The 27449-nt window shown below is 51.6% G+C and overlaps 1 protein-coding gene across 2 annotated transcripts; it reads right to left on the bottom strand.

Moving 5' to 3' along the window:
• Positions 1-2942: 2942 nt before the first annotated feature.
• Positions 2943-27022, bottom strand: LOC149334928 (uncharacterized). 2 transcript variants are annotated; one of them, XR_016283983.1, is made up of 3 exons: positions 25669-27022; positions 6015-6154; positions 2943-3390 (listed from the first exon to the last, which is right to left on the bottom strand). XR_016283983.1 is itself a non-coding variant. In XM_089551584.1 (3 exons), exons 1-2 carry the CDS (start codon positions 21716-21718, stop codon positions 6149-6151), a joined length of 1122 nt encoding a protein of 373 aa, XP_089407710.1. In that variant the 5' UTR covers positions 21719-22775; the 3' UTR covers positions 2943-3390; positions 6015-6148. The 2 variants fall into 2 exon arrangements, 1 of the variants encoding a protein (XP_089407710.1); XM_089551584.1 differs by lacking the exon at positions 25669-27022 and adding an exon at positions 20603-22775.
• Positions 27023-27449: the final 427 nt, after the last annotated feature.

The following is a 27449-nucleotide window of genomic DNA, read 5'->3' as shown; positions in this document are numbered from 1 at the left end:
CCGAAATTTTCTGAGTGCCGCATCTCCTCTCTCTCACACACCTTTCGGCCTTTTTATTTCGCCGATGCTATTTACACACCGCATCGATATATTAAAATGTAAAAGCAAAAATAAGAAGAGTGTCGGTTTATTCCTGAAAAGATCGATGTATGTACTACGTTGTCGTGGCTCTAGAATAGGAAGCGCAACTTATTGCTGAGAAGAATCACACCTCTTCGCTACCGCACGAAGTATGGCACTCCTTTTAACAGTAGGCACAGTTCACCCGATTAAACATACCTTTTCACGTCAGCCTACTTTTTCATCCTTTGCGTTGTCCTCAAATGATCATAAACTATTACGAAAATAAAAAGTGCTTTTTTTAAGCGCCTCTGCGGCCGGGCGCAGGTTTACATGCATGAAGTATAAATTTTGACAAATACCATTCGTTCGCAGTTGCTGACTTTGCTATTGAGCAGAAGCTCTTGTGTTGTTGTAAATCACATGAAAATAGTTGAAACTGCCGCGACTTTTCGTTTTTTACGTATGTTCTCTGCGAATCAAGTTCACGCAATCCTGTGTGCACAAGTATTTTATGTAGAGATTAGAGTGAACGAAACGACGGACCCTTCGGCTTTATGAAAGCAATTAAAAGTATTTTAACTCTATGGACTACGATACTGTTTGGGCGCAGGCTTTCTTTTACTTTTCTACCTGCGGCGAATGACACCCTCGAAAAATATTTCTGGCTACCTCTTGCACTCTTGCCACGGCCTTGGACTGTACGCTTCCCATGCTTTTGAGGGAGCTATAACCAGGCCTGCTGGAGACAGATCCTCCGCGCAATCCCAAATTATGTGATCCAGCGTTGCTAGTTCACCGCAACGCTGGCAGTAAGGATTTACTAGATCAGAAATATATTCGCACTGATCCATGAATTTGGCAGCGACCGTGTCTGCAGTCGCCTCCCCGTGGTGGCTTGATCTCGGCTCAGCGACGTATTCGGGGGAGGCAGACTCGTCCCTAAGATCTCTGTAATAACTCGCAATGGCCTGGCAGCTGTCCAGCGTCTCAATTCGCAAGGTCCCCGCGTCGGAGTCTTCCTCACCAGCACGGCTGACAAAACCTCGAGCGTACTGGTGAGCGGCCCCTTCATGAGCCGGGACCCAAACCAGGCCAATAACTTTCCTGCCTTTTGGCATCGTGGTACTCGGTGGCGGAGATTCGCCCTCGCGCAATGTTGCGGAGGACCGTCTTGTAATCGCAAAGAATGGTGCTGGCGCCTTCCTGAGTAATTCCTAGCGTTGTAGTATCCTCTTCAGCCATCCCAACTCTGCTCGCGTAACTGCCGAGGCTACTACCTTGCGGGAAATGCTCCCAGCGGAGACTCCACGGTGCTTCCATCCCCCGAGTATTTTTCTCTAAGGAGCTGCGCCTTGGCCCTCTCCGTCCATCGTGACGACCCACCAGCACATTCTTATAGGAGCGCTCCGGCTCTAATGCATTGACGGATTTCTACCGGCAAAACTACCCGGTCGAGGTAGTTTACGTCCCTAATATCCTGAGACGAGTCCCGCCTACGTCGTCCGAAGCCTCTGTTCATGCGACGTCAGCTCAGTTACTACATGGTACTGTGCACCCGCGGTGCCGCAGTGGAGGTCTCCGGAATAATTTCGACCACCTGAGGATTTTTAACATGCACTAACATCGCAGAATACGGGCGCCTTCCGCATTTCGCCTCCATTGAGACGCGGCCGCCGCGGTCGGGTTCGCACCCAGGTACTGCGGCACAGTAGCCGAGCGCCTAACAATTGAGTCACCGCGGCGGGTGCAAAGCAGTCACCGACAAAGGCGTTCCAAACAGCGGACACGTAAACCGCGCTAAGCCTTCCCGCGCATGTGCAGCCCCTCGGCACTTTGTAGCAGCATGTATCAGATTTAATATAAAGGCGCAAGTTTGCGCAATCGCCGCAGCATTCCCACCACTGACTTTTTTGTTTGCCACTACAAGTAAATCGTTATATTTAGCTCTGATTTTCTAGATATATATATTTTTTTTAAGTTACGACTGCCACCACGGTAACAACGCAGTGACATCACGTCCACAACTGGGCGCCTCGATGGGGATACGAGTCACCCTAGTCCAGGACCAGCAAAATAACAGTTGCCGATATTGGTGACAGAAATAAATAACATTGTTTCAGTGATAAACCACTCTAGTGGTTTAAACTGGCTGTGAGACGTACTCGCCGTCTGCTATCCCAGTGTTGCCATACTATTCTCACGAAACTCTGCCCAAAGCCGCTTACCAAGCGGAAAGAAACGTTCCTATGCCCAAAACATAGAATTTTAAAATGTTTTGCTACGTTTCTCAGCAGCACAGCTGGGCTTACGTTTATGTTCGCGAGGAGCTTTCGGTTGCCGCAAAGAAACCATGGCCAATTTCAGCGCAGCAGACTGCGCGTGGCAGCTTATGCAATCGTTCGCCGTGGTTCGCCGTGGTTACTCGTTCGCCGTGCGACCACTCAACTTCTGGCCTGCGGATGCCCGATGGCAAATCTCAGCTCAGACTGAGCGAATTAACAGTGGCACTCGCTCGTGCATTCAAATTAGTGGGCATTTTTTCTTACTGAGATACACGTAATTCAGACGCGGCCAATTCGTCAGTTCGAATGAACCAAAAGCTCGATTCTGGCGAGTTCGAATTTTCGATATTCTAATTTGAGTTCAGCTAATGCAAACAAGGAAAATATTGGATGAAAGTACTGTGAGCATTGAGCTCCACTTACTAACAACCAATTTTGCTTCTTGAAATCAACCAAGCTGTACACTTTCCATATGCAGCTAATGCCTGTTGCTTAAAAGCTTATAAGCTCAAAAGTCATCCAGCAAAATGAAAACGGAAAAAGAACAATTCACAAAGTCACTTCAAAAGGGGTGCTGAAGTGGAGACAGTACAGGTGTTCAGAGTTAAACATTCATGTTTATTGAATAAAATAAAGAAATAAAACAAAAACAAGTCAGTGATAATGGAGTTGTTTCGGCTTTGTCTCCTGATCAGTGACACGACGCACAAAGATGGCGTCGTGCGGTTTTTTATGAATCTCGCCCTGTTCGCAGAGGAATGAATAGCCAACAGCGAGCCATCATGGCTAAAGGCCAGGGATGCAATGCTCGATGGGTACTTGTGGAACTGACAGAGACGTTTCTTGTTGAAGCCGTCCCAGATGTTCACGTGGCCGTCACTGTCTCCCGCCGCAAATGTGTTGTACAAGTTGTGGAATGCGTTCACAGTTGCGTTCACAGGGTAGATGAGCTCGATGCCATTGCTGTCTTTGGCAAGGTGACACTTGAAGGCGTACTTCTTCTGCACTTCGGGGTTTGGATCCAAGTATTCAATAGCCACGCGCCCTGTGTAGAACCATACAATCAGCAACTTGATGCAACAAGTGAAGCCAGGACAGACAAGAGGGTCAACCACTGGAAGTACAGTGAGAAGTGCCCTTCCTGTTGTGTTCATTATTCTGACTGCTCTAAGTTCTCTCTCCAGTGGATAGACAACTTGGTCGAAATGAAACAGCATAATACATCTTGCCACCAGAAAACAAAGTTAGGCAAGTTGATTACTAAGAGGCTTATTATACTTAGCTAGTACAAGCTAAGCACCCTAATCCAATGTTTACACAAAAACTCAGTGGCTTAGGCACTTAGCTGACGAGCACCACACCACGGTTTCAATGCTCATATGCATTTAGCTAGGGACAAAAACATGATGGAGCATTTAAGCCCCGCCTTCAGGGTATGATGTGATAGCGTAAATGGTCCCTTCAGTGGCCTAGGGTTTTCTTGGCATATCACTTCACAGCCATGGAAACTATTCGTTCCTTCGCCATCATGTAAAGCTTAACCTACACTTAAGAATTCCTACGCCATCATGTAACGCTTAACCTGAACTTAAGAATTGCTTCGCCATCACGTAACGCTTAACCCACACTTAAGCATACAGTGCAATAGCATTACTGATACCTCTCGCACAAGTAGTCCTTCTCTGTCGCCTAGGTTCTACCTACATGCCCAAGTATGCAATATTGGCCATTCCCTACTTTACATTTATTGAACGGAGGAAGTCCTCCTACCGATCCTGGCACAGTGGAGGAGCGGTTAAGTGATGTGCCACTGCCACAGAAGGTGGCTATGTTTGGAACAGCGGCTGTTTCAAACACAGCCACTGGTGGGGTTTCTGAGATCCAGGTTGTGATAACGTCACAAGGTCACGTGACTTAGTGACAGGAGGGCCACCGGAATTTTTTCTCTTAATGCCGACTACACTGACAGCAGCATTTATGCATTTCAACAATATTTTGTTAAAATGCATGAATGCCAGTACACATTACAAAACTGCCGGTGGTCAAAAGTAACCTGGACCCCGCAGCAGGGCATCCTTCAATGTCCTCTGTCTAGCTTTGGAGCATTAATTGGCAAGTATTATGTACTTTCCCACGACTTTTCTTTGAATAACAAATAAGGAGATCTGGTGCAAAGCCCACAGTTTGCATTTGTAACGCCTTGATGGATGCACAGTCTTTCTTTCTACTGTGTCAAGCTACAAATTTGCAAAGGACGTCGCCCGACAGTGAAGCAAGAGCATTACGTTTTGCCCCCAAAAATAATTCATTAGTACAAGAAAATGATAGCAGACTGCCAATAAATTTCGACCACCTGGGGTTCTTTAACGTGCACTGACATCGCACAGTACATGGGCCTCTAGAATTTCGCCTCCATCGAAATTCGACCGCCGTGGCCGGGATCGAATCCGCGTCTTTCGGGTCAGCAGCCGAGCGCCATGACCACTGATTCACCGCGGCAGCAAAAAAAAAAAAAAAAAAAGAGGTGCCGTTTTGGAGCTCTCGGGAATAATTTCGACCACCTGGGGATCTTTAACGTGCTCTGAAATCGCACAGCATATGGGCGCATTTTTGCATTTCGCCTCCATCAAAACGCGGCCGCCGTGCGGCTGGATTTGAACCCGGATACTCGGCTCAGCGCCGAGCACGCTCACCACTCATCCAGGACTTTAATTCTGCTATTCAAATGCGCCTCGTGAGGGCAGTAGTAAACGTTCATCGTGTAGTCAAATTAATTTTAACAGCTTTTAATATTACCCTCTCGGGGCACTAATTAACGAGTGTTTCTATTTCGTAGTCGCTGCCGAAGCACCCAGCTCGACTGTAGGAAGCTAGCTCAGCCTGCTTTTCTTTAATGCGTTAGCATTAAAACAGTGCTGCGAACAAAAACCTGTCTGTCGGCTTGTGCACGGTGTCAGTGAAAAAGGAGAGTAGGCGGCGCACGCAGTGCGCTGCAATTTAGCTGCAATGCAGCCTCGCATGATGTCGGTCGGCTCACGCGGCTCTTCCGTGGCGTTCGGCGCTCGGGCACCGACGGACACGTGTCGCGCGTTCCAAGAGTCCCGTAGTGTTTTGTGCGCAAAACTAATGCTACTGCGTTACTGTTACACGAATCCCATTGATCGCACTTCGTTCATTTTAATTAGGTGGAATTACAATGAAACATGGGATACATTCCAGTAGTGGTTTGGTTTATGGGGATTTAACGTCCCAAAGCGACTCAGGCTATGAGAGACGCCGTAGTGAAGGGCTCCGGAAATTTCGACCACCGGGGTTCTTTAACGTGCACTGACATCGCACAGTACACGAGTCTCTAGAATTTCTCCCACAAAGAAATTCAACCGCCGCGGCCGGGATCGAACCGGCGTCTTTCGGGGCAGCAGCCGAGCGCCATAACCACTGAGCCACCGCGGCGGCTCGAGTAGTGCAGCAGGGGGCACGGGGATCAGTGGAGGAAAAGGGAGAGGGGGCCTAGATGCGCATAAGCCCAGGGCCCCCACTTTTCTTAATCCGGCCCTGCCCGGTGTTCACCAACGAGTATCAAGATCTGACAGCTCTAAGGAGTGCTTGAATTTGCTCTTGACCTACTCCCGCGGGGCTCTAACAGCGCATCGAGAACATGGAGCTTACCAGTCCGCGGGTGACGATGTATGTAGGAAGCCAGAGGATGGGCACCGTCATGAGGATCTCAATCTACACCTGCAGGGTGGGCGGGCTCGCCGAGAACACCAGCAGGTCCACCGCGGTGGCCACCAGGGCACCGATCACGCCTGCGTCATTCACGGCACCATGAAGGATAATTTTACCCGGCTCCCCACGAGTAAGCCTGGAGTGTTATTGCGATGGCAATAAAAGTGTCATCGGGGAAAAAAAAATTGTGCCATCGGTCATAAAATTATACCGCTGGCCGCAGGAAAACGACGTCACCAGAGCGAATAATTCCCGTTGGCTGGGGGAAATGACGTCACCAGACCTGGTCATTCTCGTTAGCTGGTGGTAAGAGACCTCACCAGACCGGGTCATTGGCTGAAGGAAGGTGACGTCACCACACCTGATAATTCCCATTGGCTGGAGGGCAGGGACATCACTAGACCGGAAGTGACGTCACATCCCTAAATATATCAACAGCTTGGTTTCGTTTATTGGGGTTTAACGTCCCAAAGCAACTCGGGCTATGAGGGAGGCCGTAGTGAAGGGCTCCGGAAATTTCGACCACCTGGGGTTCTTTAACGTGCACTGACATCGCACAGCACACGGGCCTCTGGTATTTAGCCTCCATCGAAATTCAATCCCCGCGGCCGGAATCGAACAAGCGTCTTGGGTCAGCAGCCGAACACCATAACCGCTGAGCCACCGCGGCGGCCCTCAACAGCTTCTAATGCTATCGAATTAAAAGTCAATGTAATTAGGTGTTCCTGTGCATTTTTTGCCTTCGTGACAACATCTGACTGTGCGAGTATATAAACGGAAGTGCGGGGTGTCGAGTGCTATCACTTCACCGTAACGGACCACCCACATTACTTCTGCGGCGAATACTGCAAATTTATTATTCTATACCTCAAAGTCTTGCTAATGATTTCGCCGTTAGATTATTTCGCACGCACTAAATTTCGCAAACCGAAAATGCAGGTCTCTATAAGGCAGGTCTCTCTATAAGAGGAAGGAGCGCACAGAAGGGCACGTAAACCCCAAGTACATGGACTGTAGTAAGTGCCCGTGGTGTCCATGCGCCCACCTCGCATGGACACCACGGGCTGTGGCGTCCATGCGTTACCGTTTTAATGTAGAGTTGTCAACCGAGTACCGTGATCTAAGGGTATACCTCCATTCTTAATCAACTTAAACGTTGGAATTTATTTCTCAGCAGGCTACAATAGGAAAGAAATGGTCGAAGTACTGTGGCCATCGCCTACGTGCACAACACTCTCGCCATCTATTTAGAGCTGAGGAATGCCGGTAAGGTTTCTTCGAAGTTGAGCCTTTGGATGATGAGCTTTATAATGTATACTTTCAACCAACGTTTGGGGATGGAACTAGGCCGTTAATTCTGCCCAGAAATTCTCCCCTACAAAAGTAGGATTTTCATGGGCCTGCCTATGGGTAAGAACTATCCTGCCTATGGGTGAGAACTATTCAGCAGCCTATATACTTCTCTCTGGAGCACCGGCCAATGGCAATTACCCGTGCATTTACGGAAGAGCTATAACAAACCGCCGTCCTGAAGATCGCTAGCCTAACCACCAGCGTCCATCCTGCACCCCGATTAGAAAGGTTATAAAGCTGGGCAAGTTGGCCAATTCACTGTGATATACAACGAGACAAGCCAGGAATAGAAAGGAAAAAAAAAGGACCATATGGTACTTCCGCTGTGACGTTTCCTATTCACTGCACCTGTGGTTTATCGCACCGCATCTCATATGAACGGCGGTCCTTGCGCAAGATTTCATCAACGTTGATAAACCCAGCTGCACATTACCCGTCACGGACGGTTTCCCCAAGGCGGGACCGAGAGTTGAAAGCGGTTTGAATGCGTGCGCACTTCGTAGTCCAGCTCCAGATTTAGGTCAATTGCTCAGTGCAGATCGAGCTGAGTTATACCCCCGTGACGTACAGTGCTTCCAGCCCGAATGCAAATATGGCAAGAGGTTGAAAACAAGAGCAAGAAGTGGGCTTGGGCAGGGCATGTAATGCGAAGGGAAGACAACCGCTGGTCCTTAAGGGTAACGGAGTGGATTCCAAGAGAAGGCAAACGTAGCAGGGGGCGGCAGAAAGTTAGGTGGGTCGGTGAGATAAAAAAGTTTGCGGGAATATGGTGGCCGCGGCTAGCGCAGGACAGGGTTATTGGAGAGACATGGGAGAGGCTTTTGCCCTGCAGTGGGCGTAGTCAGGCTGATGATGGTGATGGTGGTGATGCTGTACACTTAGAGCAACGCCCAGTAAGTCCAGATCCGAGAAAGATGGCTGCTAGGGAAAGCGACCAGTCTTGTAGATGGCGACGTGGACTGCTGGCTCGTGCGGCATGGAACCATGAGTTGGTTGGACGGCCTCAAACAAAATGGCCCATACCCACTACGGGGGAGTGGCCAAGGCACAGAAAAAAAATGAGCGCAGCCGCGAGCATGGCTTCTCGTCTTCCTCTTCTTAATGCAGAAGTAGGGGGCCAATCTACAGAAAAACAGCAATCTTTGTTTGGCTCTAACCACCTCTTTAATTTACGACAGTAGGATTTTTTTTCCTCTGCGCAAACATCATTGGGGCCGCATTTGGTCGAGGCATTATGTCGCGACAGAAAACTTATTCCACTGCAGCGAAAACGATCACGGATGCGGCAAGCGCGAGCTTTCGTCTTCACGGTCTGTCCTCCTTGGTGTTCGGTCCACAATCTGGAAGGGGTCGAAAATGCAGGACCGTAACTTGGTGAGCGTGAAAAATTAACGTGCTTTTTAGCCCCTCGCATAGCTGCCGTGATTAAACAGGACAAAAGAAGAGACGCGTTTCGACCCCTTTCCCAAACGTGAACCCCAGAGATCTCCGCGAACTCCACCGAACGAGCGGGGCTGACTTCTCGACATCTGCAACCATCGAAATACCAGACCCCTTACAGCGGCGCTTAGCTACAACCAGTCGCTGTGCGATCTTATTGCGGAAGTTCCCGCGCATTTTCTTTTCTCAGGAGTCTAACCTTACATTCGATTAGCTATCCCAAAACGAGTGGGGTTCTTTAACGTGCACTGACATTACCGCAGGTGGTCGAAATTTCCGGAGCCCTTCACTACGGCGTCCCTAATAGCCTGAGTCGCTTAGGGACGTTAAACGCCATAAACCAAACCAAACCAAAACGAGTGGTTCCGCAGCGGCTCCAAAAGTGGTCCCTCAAAGAAGCTCCCTGCGGAATACCATACACAGCAGCTACCCTAGAGCGTCAAACGAATTCCCCAGTATCGCTTCAGAGCATCCCACGTGTCCCGTAGTGGGTCCCTAATTTTAACGCGATAGCTTTAAGGCTCCCGTTCCCCAGATAATTCGCCGCCGTCGTCGGCGTTATGAGCGAAGAATCCCAAGAGAAGCAGCCTAGGTGGGCCGACTAGGTCACGTGACCGTGTGTCGTCATCCCAATCTGCCCACCGGATTATGAGCAGGCGGACCACAGTGGCAGGTGGCAGTTAAATTAATGATAGTTTGCGAGAGGCTGCTCGGGAAGAGCAACCTGGGTCGCACAAGACCCACCGGTGGCAGCACATGCCATGGCAGGGCAGTGAAATAAAAGGTAGTGGAAACGTAGTAACGGCTGCTGTTGCAGCCTTTTTTTTTTAACCCTTACTACCTGTGTACTATGTTCCTACGACCTTGTTCCTACCTCAAAAGAAAATTAAGTAGTAACAAGGTAGAGACTTCTGCTGTTACTGCGTTTTTTGGCAGTCATTACACTTGTACTACCTCATTATAACCCTGGTAGTATTCATTACTACGTTGATCTGGAAATAGATGATAGGAATATGCACACGTATGTACACTAACATTCCTGGTGACATTGCTACTCAGTGCCCCATGTTTTTATATAATGAAAAGGGTTTCCTGAATGGCAGCAAATCTAACAATCTAGCAAATGTTACTGCAGGTAGTTACTGCTGCTACCTCTCCAGAGGTAGTAAATGTTACTACCTTCCAGTTACTACGCACAGTTACTACATAGGTAGTCATATATGTGACGGTTGTTGCTAGCCCAAAATGTAGTAACCTCAACTACCTTTTTTTTTTTTAGAGTGTGGCGCATCGCTTAACCGTTGCACCACTGCACCAGGAGTGGTGAAAATCCAGAGTGACCAATTCCGCATATACGGGCATTCACTCATTAACGCTGTCGCATCATACCCTTAAAGGGATACTGAGGCGGTTTTCGAATCGGCTAACCTTCTAGGGTTTTGAAGTAGTGTCATCGCTGATCACGTCTGTGAAATTATTTTTTCGATTTTGGCTAAAACAGTGGCGCAATCACCAATTAAAACGCGATGTTTAAATTTCCCGCGCCCCGCGCGAGCGCAGGAGAGGGGAACAGCGGAGAGGGAAACCTCGTCCATGTCGGCCTGCGTGACGTCATGTTGAGGAGCCGGGGATGCTTCGGCGCACCCGAGCGCGCTTTCAGCGCGCGTTGTTTCTCGTGCTACATGCGTTGTTCCTCGTACTACGTGCGTTGCGACGTACAAAGCGTGTCAGCCGACCTTGAGAATCAGATTCAACAGGTGCTACTCTGCGTTCGTGTCCACGAACAACTACGACCGCGACTGTGTCGTCTTCCACTGTTTTCCGCAAGACCACAAGCTCGCAGCGCAACCGCTCGCTGCTGTGACGAAGAGTTCAAGCCGACTAAAGCAAGCTTACTCTGCTCGAAACACTTTCGTAAGAGCGGCTACAGGCAGAGCTTGTCCTAGTGTGATCTCTGGAGATTTCTGTCGAAAAGGCGCGGCTGAACCATGACACAGTTCCATCGATTTCCTCGCGCATAAGAGGCGTGTCACCATTCTGAAGAAGCGCCTCTTTTAAAAGTAAAAACATGCTCACCTAGCCCCTGAAGAAACCTTATAGTGGCTTAAGCATGTGTCGCTCTCCTCAGCTGAGGTGCGGCCAGACCACCTGAGACGTGCTCAGCAAGGCTCGGTTAGTGATTTTATACTCGGTTCGACGTGTCCAAGCAAGCAAGCAAGCAAGCAAGCAAGCAAGCAGAGCAAATCACAATAAAGCAAAGCAAGCAAGCATCGAAGCTCTTCATATGCGGCATCTCGTTTAATCCTAGCTAAGCAATTAAAATGAAAGCGTTCGACGTTGATTTCGGATGCAAATTTATGAGAGAAATGAATGCCAACCGAGTTTTTGCAAAAAAACACCGCAACCTTACTCGGTTTCTTCATCAAGTTGTGGCAGCGGTCGAGTTGCAGCTAGCTGGGCTTTTAAACACACATATAGTTGGCAACTACTTCACTGAACCTAAACTGCAAATCTAGGAAGGGCGAACGTTTCCGAGGCAGCGATTAATATTTTCTGGCATCTGCTGAACACGCCAGGAGTGAAGCGTATTTGGCTTGGTTTCCAGCGCACCATGATTGCGTCACTATCTTGTGGTCGCATGCCTCGCAGTGCTTGGCCACTGCGCTTCGCTAATTTTGACACCAACTTTGTGCTCCTTCATCGTTCCCTTGAAATACTTTCTTGCCCCAACCTGCAACGCCGGGTACTGAGAACAGGATTTACACAGTGCTTTGGGCCTTTTCTTTAGGATGACGCTCTTCCGGGCGAGCCAGGAGGCGTCCGGTGGTGGTAATTGACTTGAGTATTGTTCGCACCCCTTCCTTTCCGAGAGAGAGAGAGATAACTTTTATTTTTCAGCTCAAGTCCGAGCCTTCTTATCTGCCCGTTTGGTGGGCGTTATTTATCGGCGGTGGCGGAGTGGGGCCACGTGTCCCTTGGATGCGTCGGATGTGGGCGGCGAGGAGCGGCCAGAGGGTGGGCTGCAGAGAGGTTGGTGGAGCGGTCCATCGGGCCCACGTGAGGTGAAAGGGGGGAGGCAAGGTATGCGAGGAAGGTATGGTGGGAGAGTTAGTGGCGCGGGGGCATAACCAATATGTATGAATGTTTGAGGGGTGCTCTCCGCACACGAGACAGGCGGGTTTGCCCGGTTTATGAAGGATGTAGTGGGAATACAGTTCGCAGGGAAGGGAGTTAGTCTGTGCCTGTCGAATTAGAGTGGCGTCAGCACGGCAAAGGAAATGGGAGGGTGACGGAAGGGTTCGTCGCATGTGGCGCAAATTGCGAAGGTGTTCGCGGCGGTCCTGTCGGTGTGTAGCGCGGTCTGCCTTGGGATTATAATGGGCTGGCCAGGCAGTCGGAGGGCCCGGTGGTATTTTTTCACGGGCCAGAGCATGAGCAAGCTCATTCTCCGGTATACCTTGATGACCAGGAATCCAGTCAAGGCGGACATGGAGCGTAGGGTGGGCTGTTAGGTATTGCAGCAAAGTGTCTAGGATATGGGGAGGGAGTTTTTGAGATTCGAATGAGCGTATGGCAGCCTGAGAGTCTGCACGTATGGTGATGGTGGAGGAAAGGTGGTCGTGAAGCGTAATCGCCTCTGCTATGGCCAGCGTTTCTGCGTCGGTTGAGGAGGGCACTCCTGTGTGGAGATGCGTGGAGGTGCTTCGAGGGCCGACTACTGCAGTAACTACTTGGTGCTCGAGGATATGGGCATCGGTATAGTAAGTGTCGTGGCCCAGTGCGGGTAAATGGTTCGCCAGTGCTTCACGCCGCCCGGGATTTATCGTTGGAGACATGTGGCGTGGAATGGGTTTTACAGTAAGACGCGGGAGGCTTTTCCACGGGGGAGCAGATGGTTGAAGCGAGGGTAGTTGGGAAATGGTGTGTCCGAAAAGGCTGAGGAGGTCTCTGCCTTGCTCGGAGGTAGAGAGACGGTGTATCTGGGCTCGGTGGTGTGCTGCTGCGCGTTCTTCGAGGGAGTTGAAAATGGCGGCGTCTGCGATCAGAGCATTTGCGGCGTAGATGGGAACTCCCATGGCTAATCGAGTGAAGCGACGCAGAGACGCTTCCAGTTTGCTTACTTGAGAGGATGTGAGGCGCTGATAGGGGTAGGCGTACATGACCCTCGAATAAACGAGTGCTTCTATAACTCGTAGGAGTTCGTGTTCTCTGAGTCCATGCTTTTGACGAGATATACGGGACAGCATGTGGCGAATTTGGTTCAGTTGTTGCAGGAGTTGGCTAAGCCACACGTTGCACTTGCCATCTTGTTGAAAAGTGAAGCCAAGGATCTTGATGTGGCTCCGTCGGGGAATAGGGGTTTGCGCGAGAGAGAGTTGAATGAGTTCGCGGTAGGAAGAAGCGGTTTTTTGAGGAGCGTTAGAAACCACGATGTATTCCGACTTTTCGGCGGAACAACTCATACCTATGCGGCGTGCATGCTCCTGAACGACGTCGAAGCCTTGCTGCAAAGTGGATTTGTTGTGTCCCCTTATTGCTTTTGTGTGTGTGCGCACCCGCATCCTCCTCCTAACGACCACTCGCATCCTCCTCCTAACGACCACTCGCATCCTCCTCCTAACGACCACTCGCATCCTCCTCCTAACGACCACTTGCCCCTCGTCGCACGCTGTCGCCAGATGCCCCCCCATGGTGCGCCCCCGCATCCTCCTCCTGTTTTGGGAAGCCACTCCCTCCCGTGGACGCTTCTCCGCTCCCTCCTTTCTTCGGGCGGCCAGTTCGGCTCCTGCCTCGGTCGACGCTGGTCGCACCCTCATCGGCTTTAAATAAACGAAGTCTTAAAGTACCGTGTGCGTCTTTCGCTGCATTCAACACAGCGACCGGACACGACAGTGGCGACGAGAAAGTGGATTCGACCCGCGCTACGCAACGCTATTGACAAGCCATGGCTACGCGAGGGTTTCCCAATCAGATACCAGAGTTCAACGGCTCATCGTGGTCATCGTGGGTTGGACGCCTTCAGTTCTACTTTGAAGCTAACAACATCACAGACCCAGCCTTGAAGAGGGCCAACCTGCTGACGCTGTGCGGGGAGCAGACCTACGATACTGTCTGCGCCCTTATTCAGCCAAGCACACCAGCGGCAGTGTCTTACGACGACATCGTAAAAGCGCTGCAAAAGCACTACGACCCAAGGCCATCCGAGGTCTACAGCCGGGCTCGCTTCCAACGACGAGATCAACTGGGAGGAGAAACTGTGAGCGCCTACGTAGCCGCGCTCAAGAAGCTCGCTGCCGACTGCAATTTTGGAACGCTGTCGACAACAGCTACCGGGCAGGAGGGAGACGCAGCTTCTTCTGCTAACACCACCATGCTTCCCTTGGACGTGATGTTACGCGACAGATTTGTGTGCGGACTGAGTGACGAGTCACTGCAGCAGCGCCTGTTCGCTGAGAAGGACCTCACATTCAGCAAAGCTTACGACATCGCCGTTCGAGCGGAGAGCGCCGGTCACCAGCAGAGAGGGATTCGCCGGAACACCGAGCCGGTACACCAGACAAGCAACCAGGTGCGCAAGCCTTCTGTTGTTGTAAAATCGGTCAAAAAGGCACAACGCTGCTGGCGGTGTGACGACCAACACAACCCCCAGGGATGTCGATTCCAGTCAGCCACGTGTAATTTTTGCCACAAGCGAGGGCATATCGAAAGAGCATGCATTACGAAACGGAGACTTGCCAAGATAAAGTCACCTTCCCAGCCTAATCACAGCGTCAACGCCTCAGAGAATACGCCGCTATCTGATCTCCATGGAACAACATCAGCAACACCATCTGTGTTGTACGACCTGAACACCATGAATCTCGGCACGCGACCGAAGATTTTTACAGAAGTAAGCGTACATCACCAGCTGATTAAGTTCGAGGTGGACTCCGGCGCAGCCTGTACTCTGATCAGTGAGGACACGTTCCGAACTTCATGGCCATCTGACGCACCCGCCCTGCAACAAGACGACACGCACCTGCGAACGTGGTCAGGACAGAATCTGCCACTATTGGGCTCTGCCAACGTGCAGGTTAACTACAACGGCCAGACCCATACGCTACCTCTGCTTGTTGTGAAGGGCACAGGATCAAGCCTTCTAGGGAGAAACTGGTTTTCTCCACTAGGCGTGATGATATGCGGCATACACCAGACGCCGAGCCAGAACATGGTTGAGCAACTGCAAGAGAAATACGAAAGAGTATTCTCGGAAGAGATTCCAGGAAACGAAGGGCCCCCGGTCACACTGGAGTTGTTGGACAACGCGCAACCCAAATTTCTGAAGGCCAGGCCGGTGCCGTTTGCTCTCCGAGATTCAGTTGAAAAAGAGTTGGACAAACTGGAGCAGCAAGGTGTCATCGAGCCGACGCAGCATTCAGAATGGGCCACACCACTTGTCGTAGTTCGCAAGAAGAACGGAACCATACGCCTCTGCGGAGACTACCGGAGCACCGTCAATCTTGCGACTAAAGCGTCCTCTTACCCGCTACCGACACCTGAAGAAGTATTCAGTGTACTACGTGGCGCAAGAGTCTTCAGCACATTGGACCTCACCCAGGCGTATCAGCAGCTGAAGGTGAGCGAGTCAACTGCTGAATTATTGGCAATTAACACACTGAAAGGCTTGTACAAAGTCAAGCGATTGCCTTTTGGCGTAGCTGCAGCCCCGGCCATATTTCAAAAATTCATGGAGACAGTGCTTCAGGGCATCCCAGGAGTTTGTGTCTACCTTGACGATGTCATCATCAGTGGCACTTCCACTGAAGAGCATGCAGTGCGCCTAGAGCTCGTTCTCGAAAGGCTAGCAAACGCTAATTTGTGCATAAGCAAATCGAAGTGCTGTTTTGCGGTGCCAGAGGTGCAATTTCTGGGACACCGAATTGATGCGGAAGGCATTCACCCTACCGAGGACAAAGTGCGAGCGATCACAGAAGCACGAGCTCCAACAAACAAGCAGGAGCTACAGGCTTTTCTCGGACTCTTGACGTTCTACGACCGGTTCTTGGAACAAAGAGCTACCGTGGCCAACGACTTATACCAACTCCTTCGGAAAGATGTGACATGGACATGGTCGCCACGCCATCAGCAGTCATTCGATGCCCTGAAAGACCTGATTCGAAGATGTACAGTCCTCCGCCACTACGACGAAAGGAAGCCTCTGCTTTTGGCTTGCGACGCATCACCGTACGGAGTCGGCGCGGTTCTATCGCAAACTGACGAGCAAGGAAGGGAAGCTCCCATCGCCCTCGCCTCACGTACGTTGTCGCAAGCAGAACGCAACTACGCGCAACTTGACAAAGAAGGGCTAGCCATCGTCTACGCGGCGACACATTTTCACCAGTACATTGCCGGCCGGAAGGTGACCTTTATAACCGATCACCGACCGCTATTGGGCATTCTGGGACCACAAAGGCCTATGCCACCAACTTTGTCTCCGCGAATGACACGTTGGTGCATCAAACTCTCAGCGTACGACTACGCTCTGGTCTACCGCAATGGGAGTAAACATCAAAACGCCGATGCGCTAAGCCGTCTGCCACTAGACGCAACTGTTGACGAACCATTTCCACCAGGAGACGTTCTGATGTTCGAAGCACTGCCAGAACCTCCGCTTACAGCAGGCACAGTTGCAGCATCTACGCAGAAGTGCGCAGCTCTCCGTCTAGTTTACACAGCTGTTCAACAAGGCAACGTGCATAAACTCAAAGGGGACAACTTCGACGCTTACCGCAGGCGAGCTACAGAGTTGAGCACCCATCGCGGCTGCATCATATTTGGGTCCCGAGTTGTGATGCCGAGAGAACTACGCGCACAAGCTATGTCTCTCATCCACGCCGGACATCGGGGCATCGTTGCAATGAAAAAGTGTGCCAGAAGCTACATGTGGTGGCCTGGCATTGACAACGACATCGAAACAGTGGTGCGAGAATGCAAGCCTTGCCAGAGCAGCCGGAGCGCCCCGCCGAAAGCTCCTGTCCCAGAATGGGAAAAGCCAGACACACCATGGCACACACTGCACATTGATTTTGCAGGACCAATTGAGGGCTGCACTTTCCTTGTGGTCGTAGATGCCTACACAAAGTGGCTTGAGATAAGGCAAATGGGACAGACGACTTCGGCAGCAGTCATTGACAACCTCCGATCACTATTTGCAACGTTCGGCCTGCCGCGCAAGGTAGTGTCGGACAACGGAACACCGTTTGTGTCTGCGGAGATCCTCAAGTTTTATCGCGACAACGGGATCTCATCAGTTACATCGGCCCCCTACCACCCAGCGACAAACGGACAAGCCGAGCGCTACGTAGCCGAGCTAAAACGCGCCCTTGAAAGAGATCAGACAGGCTCGCTGCAGCGCCGCCTTGCGCGCTTTCTCTTCAAGCAGCACACGACGGTTCAGAGCACAACAGGCGAGACCCCCTCGAAAATGATGTTCGAGCGTGAAATGCGAACCCAGCTCACAGCCATCCTCCCCGAGCCAAAGGCAGAGACGTTCCGGGAAGAAAAAGCAATTCCGCGCTGCGGCACGCTTAATGAGGGGCAGCGCGTCCTCGCCCGACAGTTTCTGAAAAAGCCACGCTGGGAGGAAGCTACAATTGTCAGACGCATAGGCCTGCGCTCTTGGCTCGTCAACATACATGGCACAGTAGCACGCCGACATCTCAACCAGCTGCGTAGATTTACGACGCCGTCTGAGAGCTGTCCGCCAGCGGAGAGAACACGTGCACCATCTTCCCACATAGCCTGGCACCTCTTCCCGGAAGAAGAGACTTCGCCCAGGACAGACCTAGGAGACACAGCGAACAACAGCCAGCCTACAAGTGTTTCTCCCCCGAGCGCACAAAGCCAGCGCGCCTCCACGCGTGAGCGCCGACCCCCTGCACGATACCAGGCAACTTTCTAAGGGGGAAGGAAGTGTTGTGTCCCCTTATTGCTTTTGTGTGTGTGCGCACCCGCATCCTCCTCCTAACGACCACTCGCATTCTCCTCCTAACGACCACTCGCATCCTCCTCCTAACGACCACTCGCATCCTCCTCCTAACGACCACTTGCCCCTCGTCGCACGCTGTCGCCAGATGCCCCCCCATGGTGCGCCCCCGCATCCTCCTCCTGTTTTGGGAAGCCACTCCCTCCCGTGGACGCTTCTCCGCTCCCTCCTTTCTTCGGGCGGCCAGTTCGGCTCCTGCCTCGGTCGACGCTGGTCGCACCCTCATCGGCTTTAAATAAACGAAGTCTTAAAGTACCGTGTGCGTCTTTCGCTGCATTCAACACAGCGACCGGACACGACAGGATTCTAGTTCCCCGGCGTTTCCTGTGGTAGACTAGAGAGAGATATCATCCGCATATATAGCGTGGCGTAGGCAGGAATTTCAGCGAGTTTTCGGGGCAGTTCTTTCATTGCCAAGTTGAAAAGCATAGGTGAAAGAATGGATCCCTGTGGTGTACCTGCGGTGAGGGGAAAGGGGGCGGAAGGTGTGCCGTCGGGGCCAATGATTCGGAGGGTCCTGTCTGTAAGAAAGTCTTTGATGTAGTTGAACATGCGGACCCCAGGCCGAGTGTCTGCCAGGTTGGTGAGAATTGCGGAGTGGGCGACATTATCAAAAGCCTTTTTGATATCCAGGCCGGTCAAAACTCGAAGCTGTGCGCTGCTTGGGAAGGCGTACAAATCCTCATAGATTTGCCGTCCAATGTCTTGTGTGCATACGTGGGCGCGGAATCCGACCATAGTGGGAGCAAGACAGCGATTGGTATGCAGGTGCCATTCGAGGCGGGTAAGGGCCATCTTCTCCATCAGCTTCCCTAGGCAAGAAGTCATGGATATAGGTTGGAGGTTAGTGATGAGCGCAGAGGATTTTCCTGGTTTCGGAATCATAATTACGTGTGCCTCTTTCCACGCAGCGGGAATTTTCCCGGAGCGCCAAACAGTATTAATGATCTGAATAAGTTCGTCTAGTTTTGAATCGGAGAGGTTACGGAGTATACCATAGGTAATTTTATCTGGGCCGGGTGCTGTGTTTCGCTTAAGGGAGCGTAGAGCAGCCTGAAGTTCGGCGAATGTGAAGTCAGAATTCATTCCTTGCTCGTCTGCTTCTTCTTCGGTGTAAGGGTATGACGGGGAGCTGGCAGGAGAAGTAGAGGATGGGTAAAATTGATTTCGGATTTGCTCAGCCAGCTCTTCTTGTGAGACGGAGAGGGCCAACTGTAGCTTTTGAAGTGTGTTACGAGGTTTACCCTGTCCAAGTAGAGTGCGCATAATGTGCCAGACTTTTGGAGTGTGGAGTCTCTCGACCATGTCATCGCAGAGCTGAAGCCAGTTGTTCGTGGCTAGTTGGTCAGCGTATTCTTGGGCTGCTTGCGTTAGTTCAGCAACTTTTCTTTTCAGTGCGTGGCTAGATCTACAGTTGCGCCAAGCTTTTATGGCCCGGCGACGTTGTTTCCATAGCCCAAGTAGGTGTGTGTCAATGTATGGATAGTCGGGAGATCGGTGGATATGTTTGGTGTGTTGGGAGACGGCCTCCATAATGGCGCTACACCATTTTTCGGGGTCCTCGAGTGAGACTGATAAGGAGTCGAGGGCCGGCCGAGCCTTTGGCCAGTCTACGAGCATAGTGGGAGGTAGATGTGTTCCGGGTGGTCTGGAGGGTCGCTGGGACGTGAGCGTTATCTGAAGAATACAGTGATCACTCCCCATCGTGTCACCCGTATTACTCCAAGAAGCGCGGAGATCGCTGCGAATCCATGCAAGGTCGGGGTTTGTGTCGGATTGTGCTCCACATCCTAGACGTGTAGGCATGAACGTGTCATTCAGGAGGGTGAGGTGATGAATACTGGCGAAGCGGTCGAGTTTTCGTCCGGAGGCTGAAGTACGGTCGTATCCCCTTGCAGGGTGTGGGCAGTTGAAGTCACCAAGAAGGACGAAAGTAGTATTGACATTAGAGGCAGGGAGGGCCGTATGCAAAGGTGGGATGCTGGTTTTAGAGTCGGAGGGAGTCCAGTAGCAGTTTAAAATCGTGATACGGTGACCCTGATAGGTGGAGTGTGTCAGGACATGCTCTTTCGTCCCGGAGTTGAGGTGGGATGTATCTTCCTGAATGGTGGGTATCGTGCGCCGTATGTATGTAACCGTCAAAATCGGCGGAGGAGGGGGCGTTTGATGTCCTTTTCTCTTCATGACTATACTTGGCTGAGTAAAATGGTCGTAACCTGGAAGAGAAAAGGCACCGTGCGTTTCTTGCAGTGCGATGACGTCTGGGTTAACGCCAGTAATCCGCATGTGTTGCAAGAGGGCATTTTTCTTGCGACGAAAACCGCGGCAGTTCCACTGCCAAATAATTAGAGGGTTTTGGGGTAGAGATGTGTGTCGCATGATATCACTCATCATGCGGGTCTTCCTCCATGGTGTCGAGGTTAGGCACAGGAGGAGCGCTTGCGCGCTTTCGAGGGGGAGCATTGGAGTCTGTGTCGGGAGAGCATGGGGCAGAGGACGCGAGGGAGAGGAGATGGTGCTCTAGTTGCTCGACGCGAGCCGTCAGTTGTTGTAGGGCCAATAGGACGGGAGCAAGGGATTGCTGTATGAGAGCAATAGCGTTGTCGGTAGGGAGGGGTGAAAGTGGAGTAGGTGTGGAGGGACGTGAGTAAAACCGGTGTTGGAAGGACGGGGGAGGGGGTGCGATGGATGTGGGAGATGGACCGCTCACCTGGTGACTTGGTGGAGTCTGTGACTGCATCACGGAAGCTTGCGGTTTAGTAGAGGAGGTGGAGGTGCTGGTTGCCGCACCAGAAGTGGTGGACGGTGGCCGCTTGGCAGAGGGCTTGGTTCGAGATTGACTTCTTTGCGCGGTCTCGTGCCCCGGGCTGTTGCTGCTGCTGCTGCTGTTGCTGCTGCTGTTGCTGCTGCAGGAGAGCTGAAGGGCCTCGTAGCGGTTCGAGGTAGGCAGGGGTGGCCAGATGGTCGCGTCGGCTTTAGGGGGTGGAGGGGCGGCGCAGGCGCGATGGCGTCGTTGGGCGCGGTGCCACTTTAGGACTGCAGCGTCGGCGTCTTTCCTTGCGGGGCACTCAGGATGAGACGGTGTGTGGTCGCCCTTGCAGTTCCAGCAGTGTGGTTCACATTCATGTGGGGTAGTCGTTGGGTCTTGGTCAGGAGGAAACGGTTGGCTGCAAATCGAGCACCGAACAAGGCTAGGCTTGTTAGGACAGACGTCGGCACGGTGCCCTATGGCGTGACAATGCGTGCATTGTTTGCTGTGGGGCTTTTGCGGGTAGACGCGGTACACTCCGCTGTAGAAGACGGCATAGCGTGGTAGACGGGGCCCTTCGACGGTGAGCAGAAGTGTGTTGGTACGACCGAGACGGCGGGCGCTTAGTAGTCGGGTGCCGTCAACACGAAGGTTAGCGGCAAAGTCGTCTTCGGTAAAGTCCATGGTGATGCCGTGTATAACACCACGGGCGTTAAGGGGGTCGTTAGCTACGTACGAGGTGACTTCGTACTGGGTGTTGTTCAGTGAAACTTGCTTGAGTTGGAGCAGCTTGTCAGCAGCGGCTGGGCAGTGGGTATCGATGGCCAGGATGTTTTGCGAGGTGCGGAGTTTGATGTAGGTATTGTCACGTTCAGTCTTGGTTAGGCGGGCGGAATCCATGACGGACCGACAGAGCACAGGGAATAAAGTGTTGCCGAGGTTGAGGTGGTTCGCAAATTTCATGACGATCGTGGCTGCGGTGGCTTGCCGGGGCGCCGCGGGAGCACAGTGCTTGTGATTCAGCGCCTGGGCTGCTGACTGGCTAGGCGAGCTCCCCGCCGTTCCGGCTGCGAGCATGCTGGCGAGCGCGGGGGGCGTTGCCCCGGCGGTGCAGATGTAGGCTTGGCTAAGCGCGCCCGGCGTGGGCGGCCAGCCAGATGCTGATGTGCCAGAAAACGGCGCAGAACGCTTGGAATTTTGATTACCAGGCGTACAGGCGATGAAGTAGCACTCCTATACATAGGTTGCACGTGACGTCACTTCCGCCCCCATCAAGCGCTTGCGGCCATGCTGCCGAACCATTCGGCCGTCTCCGCCCGTCCGTCCTGCGATGCCTGGCCACTCCTCGGACGCTTTGGATTATTTTCTCATCTTTCGGGCGCGATGCCTACTCCACAGATGAATGAACCATTCAGTGCAGGCTACTGCTCTGAACTTATTCGATCGGCGCGCGTACGCTCCGCACAAAAAGTGAAAATTTGCGACGATATAGGTCCGTACACGCTGCGACCGGGAGTCGACGCGGCGATGGGCGTTGATGTGTTCCCTGAAGTGACCCAGGGGGACATCGTGTACTCTTTCCAGCTTTGTGAAATTGGAAGAAATGAAAGCCTTCTAATCAATGGAAGCACACAACGATTTCTACAGTAGGTAGGTGAGAAGCCTGTCTGCGATGCGCCTACGAGACGAAAAGCTCGGCCTCGGCATACCGCTTTCTCTGCCGTCATTGCTCGCTGCGGTCGCGGTGATCCGAACCGGCTTGCCTAGTGCTGTAGCTAGGATGCAGCGACGCGGGACCCAGTCTGGGTTTGTGTTAGACAAATCGGATAGGGTCAACAGCAACATTCACTTCAGGGTGTAACCATTGCTTCCCACGTTTTCGCAAAGATTTAGTTGATGACACAAACCTCTTACCTGTCACAAAGTGCGCTCCGCACACAAGTAAATTTGAGTTATCGGGGTCCAAATCGTCGCGCTTAATGCGAGCCAGCCGCAGCTCGCGCAGATTCGTACTGAGTCATGGAGCGCCCGCACTTGCATGCCTCCGATTATCTGACGAATGCAGATGAAGTTCGAGTTGATCGGCTTCTTGTTTCACCTCGACCTGTCGCTACGGTCGGAGCAGCCAAGGGTGGGACACAAAACCATACTGAATCTACGGATGGACGAGAACCAACACGATGCGAGCTAACATGAGCAGCGGTAAGCTAGAGGCGGTCTGGCGGTGGTTCGGCAGCATGGTCGACTAGCAGCCGACGGCCACCGGATGTGACGTCGGTGCAAGCTATGTATAGACCGGTTGGTGGCGATCCGAGGTCAGGAACCTGGACGTAGACGTGATTTTGCTGGAGCTCGGTGTGCGCACAGCCGATCACGGTGGCGCTGGTGGCGCCCTCCCTCCTTTCCGAGAATACGAGCCGATGTTGTGCTGTATCGCGTCTTTGACGCTGGCGTATGCTTGTGCTAGGCATAGAATTTTTTGCTTGTGTCTTTTTTGGTTTCAGGCGATACGTGGAATGAGCAAACTGTAGTATCCTTTTCTTCGGTGGTCAGTAAAAAAAAAAATAGTCGCCGTATTCGCTGTTACAACGACACGGAAAGCTGCGATCTGCCCCCAACGCAGCGCCAGATCCGCATCGGCAGCTTCTCCAGTCCTCAAAGTGACGTCACGACCTCTCTTGACCAATCACGGGCGGCGGCGCGCCGCGCGGCGTGCCCCGCGGCACAGGCCGCATATTTCGGCTAAAAAAGGCAATTCGCGCTTGTTTTTGCCTTATTTGGATGCGATTTTCCAGCATACAGTATGGAAAACTACAGGATGCCGCTGCCAGCCCGATTTTCAGAAAAAGTGCTTCAGTCTCCCTTTAAGGCGGACTTTAAGCGTGTCCCTTCAAATTTTTTTAAAACGTTCCGTTTTGTCCATTGCCTTTCCGCGGGTTTCCAACCCACAGAAACGCGGGTACGGCGGAGCGGACGGCGGTGGCCCCAGCGCCGAAAATTCTCCGTGGAACTCCGTAGTCCAGAATTCGGGCACCTCGCTCGTGCAGCAGCGCCAGCAACAGCTGCAGCAGCAACAGCTACAGCAGCAGCAGCAGAAAGGCCCGTCGTCGTCGAGTGGTGTCCAATCGGGCGGCAGCGGTCCGTTGCCGGTGGAGGTGGAAGAGGAACGCCCACAGCAGGTGGTGGAGGGCGTGTCCAGCCGGCTGCTTCCTCTGCTCATGGCTGCTGGCCTGGTAGGCGGAGCAGCACTTGGGTTCGCCATCCGCGCCACAGACAACCCCTGGACCAGCCGACAGATCATGTACGTCGGCTTCCCCGGTGAGCGATAATTCGACGCTATCTAATGTTTACCACCAACTGCACTATCAAATGCTTATCACCAGCAACACCATCAAGTGCTGCTGGCCAGCCGAATTATTTCATTTCATTTATTTGGACACGCTTGCAACCAAATCGAGGGGGCCCAGGTTATAGCTGCTATTTCGCATTGCAGTGAGGAAACCCTAGACCCTCTTACATATGAAATGCTGTGCTATGGAAAGTGGCATGATCAAGTACCATTGGCAGCGTCATTGTCGAATGCTGTTCACCGCGCAAATGACTGATCCTATTACCACTTTTAAATGTTACTGACAGCGACGCCAGAAATCTTTGGCGTTAAATTCCACGTAAGCAGCCCAAATGCTCCCTAGCTAAGGTGTGGTCAGGCTCCGCAATCACACAGCGGCGCTAATTAAAACAGTAAATCGCGAATAATAGTTAAGTAGATAAGTACTTCGTATGCTTCGTAATATAGCGTACATCTACTGCGGCCGGAAGTGTGTTTTTTAATGTCTTGTTTCTATTCCAAACGCCAGATTTTTAGGAATTTTCGAAAGGGCTCGCTGACACACCGGTTTTATGAGCGGCGCTGGAAATGTTCGAGCACGGGCACCATCGCCTCAGCTTCTCTCCACAGCACGATCGGGTGACGAGTCTCTCCAGTGTTTTTCGGGTGGTTGTCGTCTTAACGACCGCGATCTCACCTTCAGCCACCCACCCCTCCCTCCCTCTCCACAACATGCATTCCACTGCCCGTCCGTCTTCCAAGCGGGGGCAGCAAGCTTCGCCGGATTTCACACTGCGGTCTGACGGTACCTTGGACGGCAAAAGTGATATCACTCGCCTCACAATACCCTTTGCAGACGCGGACGATCGGGGAGTCGAAAGAAAAACCTCCTCCTCCCGCGGCGTGGCCCATTTCAGACCTCCGCGCCATTCTGAGCCGCTCGGCAAGGCGAACAACGACACACATCTTCGTCCACTCTCCTGCAGCCGACGCGGAAGCGGCGCAGGAAACAGCAAACCTTCGGCACCCGTCCCAGCGGCCGCAGGCAGCATTCCGCACGCAGCTGACGGAATGGGCTGCAGCAATTGCTCGTCGATCCGCCTCGATACCAGCGCGTCCGATCACTGCCAATGGCGGTTGATGATGATGATGATGATGATGATGATGATGATGATGTAGCCTTCCCTTTGTAACGGGTGGGCGCCTACCAAAGGTGCCCTGGCTGGATATACACACACATAAAAACACCACTATCAAACGCCAAGCGGCAAACACACACGCAAATATCGACGAAACAGTACTGGTCTAGTGTCGCACTAGCGTCCACCACTCTGTCAATCGGCGCTTCGTCGCTGCAGCCGTCGCTGGTCACCTTCCCCGCTAGCGCCGCTGAGCGGACACCTTTGGCAGCTTACGAAGCTCGCCCATATAGTGTTGCGAGGAGCTTCATGACCAGTAAAAGGCATTGATAGACTCAGGAAGGACAAATATGCTATAGCATTCGTTTGAAGGACTCTGCATAATACTTTCCTTGCTAAGACATCGGTATATAAGTTGCGCTTCGCATTTTGGCATTGATAGCCGAATGCCATTTACTTCTCCAAAGGTCCAAATCTGCCAGGCCTGCACTTCGCCTAAATAGATGTACTACCTAACTGCTATTTACTCCTCCGCTTCAAGACTATGAAGTTGTACTCACCTTTCTAGAACCGCGCGTTAGTTACGACCATGCCACCAGCAAGTTGGCGATGACAGAGGGGCACCATTAGTACCATGCTGCAGCCCAACCTGAGGCTACGACAGAAGGGATCAAAAGGAAAAGAGTGTACAAACGAAGCAGTAGCAACCAGAAAAAAAAAACACTTTAGCGACAATTGGCAGCATCTAAACATTCCTTTGAAGGGCAATAGTAGCGCCTTTACCTGTAGACTAAAGCTTTTGATGTTATGGCTTTTGTGGCACAGTAATGCCATAGTAATACGAAGTTACTATTGTCAGAGGGCGAAAGGTGGTAGGGTTTTATCGTAGGTGAACCGACCCGACCCGAAATGGACCACCGGTGTCTAAAGAATGAATGAAGTCCACTACCGGATTTTCGGATACCTGATGGACGTCGAGTTTGATCCTAAATACGAACCTCCCTGGGACCGTACCGTACAGAAAAAAAGGCGGCCGAATGAACGTCCCACGTACGTCCATGCCGGACATTCCGACATCCTTCGGCTATCAAATTACGATGTACCTAAGTTTCCAAAGACGTCCATAGAATGTCCCACACTGCATTTCATGTGCGTATGACATCCGCTAGACCCCACAGTTCGTATGCTCAGACCTCCATCGAAGAACCGAATTTCTACTCTGCCATCTAGAGGTCGTCTTGAAACGAACATTTCTTGGACCATCTTGTGGCGGCTGCCAAAACATAAATAAGGTTCAATGTAGGAATTCCTTAGTATTACATGTACACCCAAGAAACAATTAACATGCATGCAACTTTCTAAAAAACGGTGATGGAATCCTGCAGGCAGGCAATCCCGGAAATTTTGACAGCACGTTATTGACAGCTTTAATTAATCTAAGAACTCTGCATGAGCACAAAAAGCGTGACAGTACAACACTACAGTTTAGAAAAAAAATATTTACATATGTGCACATGCCGAGGTTGACGGATATATTGACATTCACAAGTAGAAATTATGGTAGGCATGTAAAGCGAGGCAGCTAAAAAGGTACCATTAGCATTTTTGAGTAACTAACAGGAATTGCTTGTGGCCGATGTAAAACAACGGCACAAAAAACGCTCCTCACACACTAACCTTTGAAGTCAGCCTCATCCTCCTATACCCTAGTTTGAAGGGTGTCATTATGTGATAGTCGTGGGTGTTAAAAAGTGAAGACTTGTAATGAAATTTTTAAGCCTTGTATGCAAGCTGAGGCAGGCGCAATTTAAGAGGTTCAAACGCAAAACCCTGGTAAGGTCAAGAGCATCCTTACTCTATAAACATTGAAAAAATTTGGGACACAACGCTAGAAACATACTTCTGTTGCCGTTGACATCATCAGCTTCCATTAGACCCCCGCCCCCTCCACTATCTCCGATCCTGTTCCCATCAACGGACAGTATCTACCGACTCACTGCTGCCAGCCAAAGTAATTTTTCAATTCTGCCATTTTGACTGCATCTCGAATTGAGTAAAATCCTCCGTGAGTCCCGCATACGTCCTGATTCGGCCATCCGTTTCCGGGCGTATTTCGTTCTTGCCGTGGATGTTCGTATTGGGTACGGAAGTACGAATCTTAGTCGGACATCGCTAGTCGTAGTAGCAATGGCTATGGCAGTGGCAATAACAGCAATCGATTACACGCGCGAAAGCATGCATGTTTCGTCTGGTTTGCTCGTGGTTTTGCTTTGCTGTGTCGTCGGCACGTCTGGCAACGGCATTAGACAAGTTAAGCTCTTATCAAGGTTAAGTTATGCTA

This window comes from Amblyomma mixtum, chromosome 7, assembly GCF_055824585.1.
Source record: "Amblyomma mixtum isolate Tamu chromosome 7, ASM5582458v1, whole genome shotgun sequence".
In the NCBI taxonomy this organism is placed as follows: domain Eukaryota; kingdom Metazoa; phylum Arthropoda; class Arachnida; order Ixodida; family Ixodidae; genus Amblyomma; species Amblyomma mixtum.
Note: the sequence above shows the minus strand (reverse complement) of the source record. Positions and strands in the feature narration are given on the sequence as shown.

Bases quoted from the DNA above. Each gene is read 5' to 3' on its own strand.
- LOC149334928 (XM_089551584.1), bottom strand. From the start codon at position 21,718: ATGCTCGCAGCCGGAACGGCGGGGAGCTCGCCTAGCCAGTCAGCAGCC.